Here is an 11,870-nt window from a genome sequence, read left to right as displayed (position 1 = left end):
GAGGCCGATTTAAAAAAAAAGAAAAAAACCAAAACAAACAAACAAACAAACTCATTCTAAATATTTGGTCCTTAACACAACCTCTGACCTGGGAGGTAACTATCCTACCTGCTCCTATCTAAGTAGTCCTGGGATTCTCAGCAGTGAATGCACAGAAAACAATCTGCTGGCATAATTAGCAACGTTATGGGAGGAAAAATAATACACAGCATATAAAACAAAATATTTATTAAAGCTAAAGCATTTAGGAACACCTCAGGAATGTGGATGAGATGTAGCAGCTATTTTTTTGTTCCTTACTGTGTTAATCAGAGATACAAGCTGGAGTATTTCTGGGTGAACAAACTTTCCTGCAAAACAAAAGAAAGGAAAAGTTAATTAAAAATGCTCTGATTTTCCTACATGTGAAAGGTTGGCAGTTATGTTGCTTTAGGCTCAAAATAAACGCCAAATTATTATTTTAAGAAAGAAAGTACTCCCATTTTACTCCAAGTATGGAAGCGTGTAAGAGTAGTTACAGCTATTTTTCCCCCGCAAAACTTATAAAAATATCTCATGCTTTATTAAGATACTTAAGAGCTGAAAAAAGGACACACTCTGGCCAGGACAATCCCATGCTATGTATCCTGCTACAAGAAACCACCCCAATTACAGGCATCCATAGGGTATATGCTCGAGGCTCTACTGAGACACTCGCTTAGTTTAAGTTACTGAGTTCTACTAGGAGGGCAAAGACATCAATTAGCAAATTAAGTATTCCAGCTATGCTGATGTTGTCCTTTTTTTCCCCTTCTTCCCTAATCAAAATTATTGCATTTTTCAGAGAGCTCATTATTTCCCTGAGGAGACACTAAAGTACAAATGGGACTTGTCAGGGACTGTGTCTGGTAGTTGCTGGTCCTCTCCCCAATTCTATCTGTCCATAGTTTCTTCCCCAGAATAGAATGGCTTGGAGTCACAGTCCTCTTCTGCTGTTCAACTGCCTTGCTAAAACAATAAAGACTATTATTTTATCTATTTTTCCTTTCCACTATCAGTTTATTTTAAAGGATGAAAAGCAGTGGGTAGAATAAAGTGTACAATTGCACCTAAAACATTTCACTGAGCTGGTTCTCACATGGGCAGGTCCCACAAGACCATAGCTCACGTAGGGGTAACAAATTTTACTTCACTGGTTCATGAAACACTAACGAAGCAGAAACAAGCTGCTGACAGAGCATCAGTGAAGACTGAAGCCTCCTTCATAGACCTCCAATGGTACAGGAGACCCTTACACACATGTGAATGTAATGAAAGCTGAGCCTCTCTCTAGATAAAAAGTGATGTAAAATGAACTTGGCATAAATGAAATTCAGGTTCAATGCACACAGATAAATGTAAGTTACTTTTACACTGCAGTAAGTTTCCCCAGAAATATTTAGGGTACTTGAGCAACGAGTAAAATAACTTGTTCTCACTTCTCTGAATGTCTATCAGAAAAAAAGGCAATTTATATATTTAATTTAATTTATGAAAGACAAAATAAATTTAAAAAAAAAGTCCAAATGTCATACCAGCAGTTGAATCGTAGAAATCCTGCAGTCTGCCAGGTGTGTTTTCCAACTCTTCATACTCAAACGCTTGCAATATCATCTCACACTGATCCAACTGTTTTACAAACTTGGCTTCAGCAGTACACTGGTTTTCATATTCCTAAACAGATTTGCAGTTATAAGAAAAAAAATTGTGTTGTTCTGAAATAGCATATTAGAATCTCTTTATGTATGTACAATTTTCTTCATCGGTACAAGCCACTCCCTAAATATTCACAAAAAGAGAGCAAAAGACAAAACTGTTCAGACTGCTATTCAGGAAAATATTTGAAATAAGTATGTACTAAATTTCTATTACATTTAATAGGACTTAACACAATTCTTTGCATACTCTAAATCTAAACATACCAAATGTTCTCTCTGAATCAGGGATGATATGGAGACAACCCTACACAACATACAAGTTAAACAATAGCTTCCATTTAACAACATTTTATGTATCAAGATCTTTTCAGACCTGGCTAAGGCTACGAATTACCACTGTGTGTACCTATGCATTACCATTACCTATTTTTAAAACCTATTTTGCACTTTTCTCCACCACTTGCTGTTTTTATAAGGAGTTGTTCTTTACATTTCTTCTGTTACTCCTTCTTAATCTCTTTGGTCTAATCTGTCTGAGCTGCTTATGTCTTTATGTCTCTCCTAGGAGATAGGGAAGGGAGTCGTTAAAGGGTTTCCTCCCCTTCAGACTTCAAGTCCTTTAATCTCTGCTATCTTTTCCCTCTCTCCAGTCATCGTCAGTAAGTATTTGTGTCATTCACAATTCTAGTCAAACAATTTTACTGTAATTTGCTTCCAGTGATGGAAGCATACGGGTTTGCCATTTCATCTTCTCTTTTCTAACTACTGCATTGTATTTGATGTCTCATCAGCTGGTCTTCTCCCGACTTCCAATACCAACTGCAGAAAACGGCTTCTTTCTGTGCAGGTTACCATCACCTCAAGACCCTTGGCATGTCTGACTCATTCATCATCACCACCCCTGATAATCAGACCAGAGGTTTAAGTACACACCGGGCCCATCTGTGCTTTCAGAGCCACACAACCCACAGCACACAGCAGTTCTACAGATGACAGCAGCACAAGTGCAGGAACAGTTTTTCCTACTGACCAAAAAACATAGCACCTCCTTCTGCATCTTAAGACAACCGTGGGTGTCATTCACAGTGAAAAGATCCTGCGTTGCAATTGCAGCACAGTGATGCTTAGGTAAGTGTCATGGTCGTTTCCTTGTCCAACATAGTATTAGGAGCCCGTTTGTTCTCATGCTTACTGCTTTACATTTGAAAGTCAGAAATCCAGATTTTGATAGCCATGATTGATTCATATATACTACAGTATTTAGATGTGAACAATGCTTTGAATTTCCAATTACATTTTGATAATTATTTTAGTAATCTACTTCATTTCAGCATTTTTACCTTCTTTTCCTCCTTTCAATTTGAGCTTTGCCTCATCTTTACATTATTTAAATACTACTTATTTTCTTAAATCTACTTATTTCTACTCTTTTTTTTGTTTTGTTTTGGCCACCAAAGAGAACAAACTGTTGGCAGCATTACAAAGGAGAACTTCAGGAGAAGGAGAACTATTCCTGCTTGCTTGTAAAGGTCTGTCCCACCTCTAGCAATTAATTGGGAGTATCAATCTGTTACCAACCTCTTTGTGCCATACAACCCACCAGATCTTATTCATACCTCAGCTCACATTAACCTCAAGAAACATCAGCTATTATATGTGCAACTGTGCACAATGCAGAAAATAAACACATAGCATTTCCTCCCCACAGGTGTTTAAGAGCACAAAATAACAGAATACTTCAGAAAAACAGTAACTGGTCTCTGAAACACCACAGTCTAGCTTTTAAAAATTACTCCTGTACTTCTGCTCTTGAAAATAAAAAAGCAGACAGAGCTGAAGTGAGCCAACTCGTTTATTTTAATGTGGTTTTTTTTCAAATGTATTCTGGATTAAGTTAGAAAGTACAAATATATTGCAGGCATCTCTCTGCTAACCTTTCTCCCCTACACTACACTTGCAGAGCTCTCACCAATACAGTCCAAAGCAATAGTCTGTAAGACTGAACAAGAAAGAGGGGCCAGAGCAGCGCAGGAACAGATCTTGTCCCAGCCACTGTTTAGCTCTGGGCCATAACTTCCTTCGCTCACAGAAAGAAATCAAAGGGAAATGCCTCTGGCTTGCTGAGAGCAGAGTATCATACCAAGTGATCAGATGCTTCTTGTTTTCTGCCTTTTTTTCTTTCTGCCTTTTCTTTCTTTTTAAGAAGCACATAGTTGTTCAACTTAAGACTAGAGGGACTACACAGGAGTATTAGATTTTTAGGTTACATTTGCTGCTACGTGGGTTACACCCCTACTGCTGCATTGGAGACTCAATGCCAATAAATTATCCTGAAGGTAGAAATAAAGAACAAATGATCAAAAGTGTGCATGTTAAATTATGGTTAACGATAATGATAAAAAGCTAACATGCTGAAGAACTAACTGCATACTGAACCAGTTCTTAAACAATCAGAAGAGAAGACTGAGTCAAAGAAAAAAACCCCAAACATATATGCAAAAAAAAAAAAAAAAAAAAAAAAGAAGAGTCCTACAGGACTAATCTTATCGATCAAAAACTCCTTTTCCTCCATTATAACAGGTTCTCAAGGGAGAAGGAACCAGTGCTCACTAAACAAACGCATACAGATTATTTCCCAGATCTCATTATGCTGGTTTTCCCCCTTTACATTGAATTACAGCACTGAAACCCCATCCCTATTGACAGTTTCACCACACAACTACTGCAAGATAAAAAACCCCAAACAAACAGGGTGCTGTAACAAAAGGCAGAAATTGGCTGCAAATATCTGGAATTTAAATACAGCCCAAGTGGAAAAGTAAAAATATCAGCATAATATACAGTTTCAGGTGACAGAGTCCAAGAAACATATAATGCTTTGTTTGCAACAACATGTGAACAAGATATTGTGGATGCACTTGTCCTCATGCAACAGTATGCCAGGAGAAGATAAAGCACAGTAATTATAAACTTGAATTGGCTGGAAATAATCTAATCATCCCTAGTTTGCAAGTATAAAAGATCTTATCAATTAACAGCATGAGTTCACATCAAAAAGTTAAATCACCTTCAAATATAGAAGATACTTTCCAATACAACCATTTAAGATACCCAAGACCAGCCAGCAATCTGTGTTGTAGAAAAGCACTGTTCTGTGTCAATAGGCCACATTTAAGTTCAAACCAGAAGTAACTACTAAATATTTTAGCCTAATAGGCTGTATAATAAAGAAATGGAAGCCACATAAATTATTACTTGCACAAAAAGCAATACTCTGTGGCATCATCAGCTACCATTATTTTTTCACGTATTAAAAGATCATGAGCTGCAAACAGCCAGATGTGAACAAAAGAGATAATGTCGTAACAAAACAAAACAAAAAAAAAAAAAGAGATTGATATCCAAGAGGGCAAGAGGGCTGGATGTAGAGGATAAACCCTTCCTTCAGTTGTACAAGCCCTGGATGGGTTCATCTGAAACTCTGGCAGAATAATCAGCTTCTGCCTTTGGCCTCTCAAAGTCTGGGGTTTCTTTTTGAAAGGGATTCTAAAGTGACCTTGAGTCATACCATTAGCTTCATGTCCCAGGCAAATGAATCCACCTTGTTTGAGGTCAAAACAAGAATGACACAGTTTCACAGGTAAACAGGAAGAAGACAATGGGTTACCCTGAATTTTACCAAAGGATTAAAAGAATGCAAGCTTACTTCCCAGAGTTCATAAATTTCTTTTCTGAGGTCCTCTGACAGAAGCTGGGTCAGTTGTTGCATAGCTGCCTGAAAAAAAAGAAGCCATTTCCATTTATCCATTTTTTGAGCGAGCACATTTTTATCATTATCTTTTTTGAAGAATTAACTACTCATTACCAAGTTTGCAGAAACATACACTACACAGCATATTATTCTAAAGTGCACATGTACATAAATCTGCCAGAGAAACAGTCGGACCACTCAGTGGAGGATCTTTTCTGGGAGCTGCTTAGATGAATTGTTAGAAAACAAAAGAAAAACAACCTGGAAGTGCATCCAATATCTTCAAGAGTCCAAAAAGAAGCCCAGAGCAAAACAGGCAAGTCAAATGTCAGGGAACTGCCTTAAATTACCGGCTCTGCCTTCAAGATTTAACTAGTGGAGGCAACATTTGAACTTAATAGGTTATAGGTGCAGTTCAAAAAAGCAGCTTCAAAATACTAACTCCTAGTGTTGACAAGTAACTGCTCCCTCCCAAACACTCAATTAGCACATTTCCACTAGCAGGGCTGAGAACAGCTAGTGACTGTCAGCCAGGCAACACAACATAAGTTTTTAAAAGTCTCCAATTTTGAAAGAGAGAAAAAAATCCATTTAATATTCTGCAGCAATAAAATGCAGCGCTCCCAGACTGAGACACCATTTGTTCAACAATAAAAATCTCGGTACAAGGTTTAACGAACGCAGTATCAAACTCATGGTTTAACCAGCAAACAGAAATTGTTCTGCATGCTCTTTGTGCTCTTCCAGCTGATCAGTCTCATTTCTGCACTATTTCTACTGTTTTCCTAGTAACACTAAAGGCTGCTTCCGAAACAATCAACATCACAGGCAAGACAAAGGTTTTGTGCCATGATTGTTCCTCCACTTCAAATACAGGGTTTAGTTTCACAGTATGGCTGAACTGAATCAGCTGCTCCCTGCCACTGAAGCATCAAGGTCTCATTCCTTCCCACCTCTTTCCAGCTCTGGAGCTCATCAGACTTCAAGGTTAGCAAAATGACTTACCTGGCAAAAAAAACCACCCACCCAGAACAACCCAAACAACCCCCAGAAAACCCCAAATGTGGTTTGTTGGGGTTTTGGGTTTTTTTGGTTGGTTGTTTTTTTTTTTAGATCAAGTTCATTTTCTGCCTTAGCGAGACTAGCTGATTAAAGTATGGCAGAATCAGCAAACAAGCAGAACCAGCTCAGCATCATCTGTAGAGCAAAAGGAAAAAAAGGAGAACTCTGCAGCGGAAGCAGCATACTGATAATTCAGCTCAAGCCACCTCATGAAACCGTTACCCTTGGTGTATTTTTACAACTAAGCATTTCAAAGTCACCCTAAATGTTTAATGTTTGACCCTCTTTCCCACAAAATCAACAGCAAAGTCCTCACTGAGTGAAATGGGAGCAGAAGGAGGTCCAAATACTTAAGAAAACTCTTAAACATATTTAGGCATCAAAATATCTTTTTCATTGCCTAAATAAAAATGAGAATTCCCGCTAGGCAAAATTGAAGCCTGATCCTTGGTGACAAAACCACTTTTGGAGGCTTCCAGGAAAGAGGTGGGGGGAGTGTTTTTTTTTTTTGTTGTTGTTTGTTTAGCATAAGAACACACTAGGAAGTACACTGAAAAAAAGAAATACCAAAATTACAGTCAGTACAGATAGTACTTCAAGAACACTGAATACCCCTTTGATCTTTAATTTCCAGTTTCTTAGCAAAGAGCTTACTCCTAGATTTAGTCATAGCCCCCTAACGCCAAGTTTTGAACAGATAAGCGTAAAAGTGTGTGTGTGGGGGGGATAATCACTGCAACTTTTTTTTTTTTTTTTTTATACACACTTTTAAGAGCTAATTGTAGCCTCTAAAGAGCTTCTGAGGCATCACGTTGCCCTCTAGCTGTGGCTGGAGGTTTACATTTTCTTCAAATAATGCATCAAACCAGAAATGACAAACCCACAGTTTGGATACGTACAAGGCCAAAAATAAAATAATTCTAGACTCGCTGCACTCAAAGACTCATAACCTGTGCATCTGTGTCTGCATTCCTGTGCAAAGAGTTTAAATAAAGTCTGCATCGCAACCACACAATCTGGCACCACACAAATGATCTGCCACAAACTGTCACCCACCCTTCTCAGTGCACCTAACCCCTGCTGCCCACCTCTCAGTAATGCTGGTCAACATGACTAATTCAGGCTACCAAAAATCCAGCCAGTTCATGAATAAATGGCCAACGTGAAGATTACTTCAAAGGCTTTCCTTCCATAACTTTGTACTTGGCAAGGTTACATGTACAAAAATCACGAGTTCAAAACTTTGGTTGTTTGTGGCATATTTGTCCAATGCCAATGACGGTATTGTTGCTTAGAGGGTCTCTTCACTACCACCGAACATTAAAAACACGCAGAACACTTTGCAAATATGGCTTCACGCCTTATGTCCATACCTCTTCTCTCCTGTGTTTCTCCTCTTTTGAGATATTATCTGCAGGAGCAATATCTCCAACAATGCATTCAGCCATATCATGAACCAAAGCTAATCGTATGCATCTGACAAGAAGCAAAGACAGAATAATTAGTTTTTCAGCATTTTAAGCAATATCTTGTCATTCATAAAGCTAAGAGACTGCATAATTTATCCCCTTCAGACATGATTTTAGTTCCTGATTTGTAGCTACTGCTGCTTGTAAATGTAGGTTCAAGTATAAATACAGTTTGCATGTGAGCACAGCATTAAAAAATAACGTACTTAGCTTTTGTATGCTTGGCTTTCAGAGATGCTGTAATAACTAAATCATTGTACATTAACACTGCAACAGGTAGAAAGTAATATGATTGGAGCAATCCCAAATTTAGTATATAATCTGACACTCACAGCTCTCTAGCTGTGCCAACCTGCAGCAGAATACCCAAAAAAGCCACCACTATTTACATCAGCTCCTGAAGGGACAAAGCAAGTACGATCCCATACTAGACTTGACAACTCATTCAACACTAATTATGCTTTCTCTTCTACGCTACATGATTTCTGAAGCTCCCTACTGCTGCTGAGTGCTAATTCAGTCTGTCAAGATCCACAGCGTATGGCTTTGCCATTGCTGGCTGTTACTTCAGACTGTGTTTTAACTGAGTGTCTTCAGCTCGCTTACTTATGACTTGAGAGAAGACCAGCTCAGAGCCTCTGTATTAATGACTTGCCTCAGCACCTGGAATTTAGCAATAAAAATCTTCAGCCCCTTTCAGCTCTGCCTGTCCAAAGGATGGAGGGAAAAGAAGAGGGGAGAGGGTTTCGAACTCATTCAGTGTGTTTTAAAAGCTCTTCCTCAGGATGACAGCTATTTTAAGCATTTTGGTTGCAGCTCTCCCACGACATTAACAAGTGGTCACAATAACCAAAGGCAGTCTCACCTGTCCTTGTTAAGGCTTTTGTCTTCAGTCACCAAAGCCATCATCGCCATTCTGTACATATGATCAGATACGCTCTCTGGCTTTGCCACGTTCCTGTACACCCATCCTGTCCGCGGTACTCTCTCAGTGAGGAAACGTAAACGTTAAAACCTTAGGTTTTGCAGGACCCCACTTCAGAGATGCCAGTAGAAATGTTGTCCCACTGTGACTACTATGCTCCTGGGAAACACCTGTCCCAACAACTGAGCTCCCCGGAGGCTGTGACCTCTGCATTGCATTGCATTGCCTAGCCTTTGCACTGCTATTCGCAGGCAAGGAAAAAGCACCAGCACTCCAACATCCCCCTCACCGGCACCCTCACCCCCCCAACCAGCACCCCCCTCCCCCCCCCCCCCCCCCCCCCCCCAGCACCCCCACCCCCCTACCGGCACCCCCACGCCTCCCCACGGCAGCCCCAGCACTTGGGCGGGCCGTCCCCACTCCGCGGGCGCCGCGGCGGGCCGACAGTCGCGGCCCGGCTCTACGCCGACCGCCCCGCTGCCAGGCCCCGGCGGCCAGGCCGGGCGCCACCAGCCGGGCCCCGGCTCCCACCCCGGCGATTGCTGGGGAAACCCGCCTGAAGGTCCCGGCCCGCCCCAGGGAAAGGCCGCGGGCAGACACCCCGCCAGCCACCGCGGCCGCCCGGGCCCACAGCGGGCCCCGCCGCCCCGCGCCTTTCCCCCGCCCCGCTCCCGCGGCCGCCGCGCTCACCTTCAGCTGCCCCAGCAGCCGCAGGAAGGGCAGCAGGCCGCCGTTCGTTCCTGCCGCCATCCGCCGCCCGGCAGCCACCGCCGCGGCCCGCTCCTCCTCCACAAGGTCCGGGCAGCGGCGCTGGGTGGCGCCAGGGGAGCGGCTGTGGCCGGTGGCCGGGATCCCCGCCCAGGAACCGGCGGAGGAGGAACACGGCTGCAGCTGTGGGCCTCATGGCGTCGGGGGTGGGGGGGAGAAGGGTATCTGGCTCCTCGGGGATTAATTAACTACAAACAGCGCTTAATAATGACGACTCAGACTGCCGTTGCAACGAGGAAAGCAGCAAGAGAAGCCTGGCTGCTCGCGGGCAGGGGAAGGTGGGTGGGTGGGTGGTGTGTCCTCTCCTGGGCTGGGAGGCAGGAGAAGGCAGTCGCACAGGCAGGAATAGCTCAGGCTTCAGTCAAAACTGATCGCATCGGTGGCCTTTAGCATACTTAAAAATAACCCCACAGTAAATAGTGCAAACTTATACTTAAAAAACCTCCAAAACAGTAAATAGTGCAAGCCCACGTAATTATTCAGAGGAGAGAGGGTAGTTATTGGAGTTCCTGCACTCAAGAGTTTTAAATTATTTTGGGAACTCCTGGGGTCTGGCTACGGGCATTCCCATCACTTCTATAAGTTTAATAAATAGCACACTGAGTTACTTTACAATCAGTAGCTTTTCCAAATACTTTGCATTTCTTTGCTATTTTTATCTTGCCAGCTGACTGAAATAGCAGATAACGGTTTAAATGTGGCAATGAAAGACTGTTTTCAGAAAAGAACATCTGTAGTTTGCCAGATATCAACAGATGGCAGAGTATTTTTATTTTTTCTCATGTGTATACTTAAACACACTCCCAAATTAATAATAAAGCCGAGACAACATTTTGGTGACCGTTTTAAGGCCATCTTCCCACAGGCATTGTGGTTAGTAACTCCAGATGAAACGATGATCTGCAGTTCTCAATTAACCGCAGAGGCAGGGAAACGGTAAGAAAGACCACACTAAGGTCTGGAGATCTGATGTTTCTCCCTTTTGAGTGCACAGGGATTTTTTATTTTCCAAGGATGATTTAGGGATTTTTTTCTCTAAAATCCCTCGGTTTTGCCATGGTGCAGAGCTCCTAGCAGTTGGGAATTTAATTACTTAGGGCAGTGATTGCGGAGGGTATTAAGTGAGTCTTTGCTGCAAAGAAAAGATGGCATTGCCTCTGAAACACTCCAGATGCCAGCTGGGAGAGTTGCACCTGAATTTCCATGCTCTGCTGACTCCTGCACAGTCATTGCAAGACCTGCAGATCAGCTGTGCAATTTCTTTCCCCTGTTGTGGCTGGCAATTGTATTTTTCCTTCTGAAAGGAGCTTGACCCCGTTAGACATCATGCAGGGCTCAAGTATCAAAATGGTAGAGGGTATTTAACTATTTGGATCCTTTGGAAAAGCTCCGTTCAAAACTCCAGCTGTGACTGACAGAAAGGGGTGTTTTTGCATCGGTCCAGAAAGAGCTGATCTGCAGGAGAAGAAGCAAGAAAGGAATGTTGGATGTAGCTGATCTGGAGTTATTGACCTAATGGAAACTGCAAGCTAGCCATGTTTGAGCCAGAATTGTAAGAACGGGTGTTCTGTGGGCTGCATACAAGTACTGGCACTGACCAAAGAGAAGCAATGAGTGCTTCCTTCTTGCATTGAGCAAGTTGGTTCAGTATCTGTCTGCCAAGAATGAGCAGTTGTAAATAAAACCTGGAGGGTTTTACAGTGTGGAGCATGCTGTCCAGCATAAACGTTGTCCCTTGTCTCCCTCTCAGCTAATTTATGCCGCTATGCGCAACCTTCCATATAATCTGATGTTCACATGGGGAGATGGCGCCAGCTGATGGGCGTTTGCTCACAGAGCTGATGAGGGAGCCAGCAAGGCCTCCTGTGAGGGGTGGGGATGGGTCTGGGGATGGTGTGGGGTTACTCCAGCTTAGCTGGAGTCAAGTCTGCTGGCCAGAGCAGAAGGGCATAGGTGCCTCTCTCCTCGTCTCCGCCCAGTCATCACAGCTCATCTGGGGAATGCAAGTAGCAAAAATAAATCGGCCCCTACAAGGACAGAGTCAGAAAGTGCTGATGAAACCATGAAGGCAGGAACATACGTGAATTTGTCCCCGGTTCTTTGGGCAGTATGCTGTAAAAAGGGTGTTATTCCTGGCATAGGAGAGAGAACCTTTACTGCTTTGCTTTGGCTGCTTCTCAACACATGTGATGCCGTCAGGGCACAGCAAGTTGACAGAG

The 11,870-nt window shown here is 42.4% G+C and overlaps 1 protein-coding gene across 1 annotated transcript; it reads right to left on the bottom strand.

Annotated features, from left to right (window-relative positions):
* Positions 1–241: 241 nt before the first annotated feature.
* Positions 242–9,680, bottom strand: HDDC2 (HD domain containing 2). The gene is made up of 6 exons (XM_082481139.1): positions 9,574–9,680; positions 8,824–8,945; positions 7,863–7,965; positions 5,383–5,451; positions 1,554–1,692; positions 242–350 (listed from the first exon to the last, which is right to left on the bottom strand). Exons 1-6 carry the CDS (start codon positions 9,631–9,633, stop codon positions 256–258), a joined length of 588 nt encoding a protein of 195 aa, XP_082337265.1. The 5' UTR covers positions 9,634–9,680; the 3' UTR covers positions 242–255.
* Between the last annotated feature and the right edge of the window lie 2,190 nt (positions 9,681–11,870).

The sequence above is a fragment of the Vanellus vanellus genome, assembly GCF_965231255.1.
Source record: "Vanellus vanellus genome assembly, chromosome: 3".
Lineage (NCBI taxonomy): Eukaryota > Metazoa > Chordata > Aves > Charadriiformes > Charadriidae > Vanellus > Vanellus vanellus.
Note: the sequence above shows the minus strand (reverse complement) of the source record. Positions and strands in the feature narration are given on the sequence as shown.

Bases quoted from the DNA above. Each gene is read 5' to 3' on its own strand.
- HDDC2 (XM_082481139.1), bottom strand. From the start codon at position 9,633: ATGGCGGCAGGAACGAACGGCGGCCTGCTGCCCTTCCTGCGGCTGCTG. The intron at 8,946-9,573 runs GTGAGCGCGGCG...TTCCTCACTGAG, and splicing joins GGCTGCTGGGGCAGCTGAAG to AGAGTACCGCGGACAGGATG. The intron at 1,693-5,382 runs GTAAGCTTGCAT...AAATCTGTTTAG, and splicing joins AAATTTATGAACTCTGGGAA to GAATATGAAAACCAGTGTAC.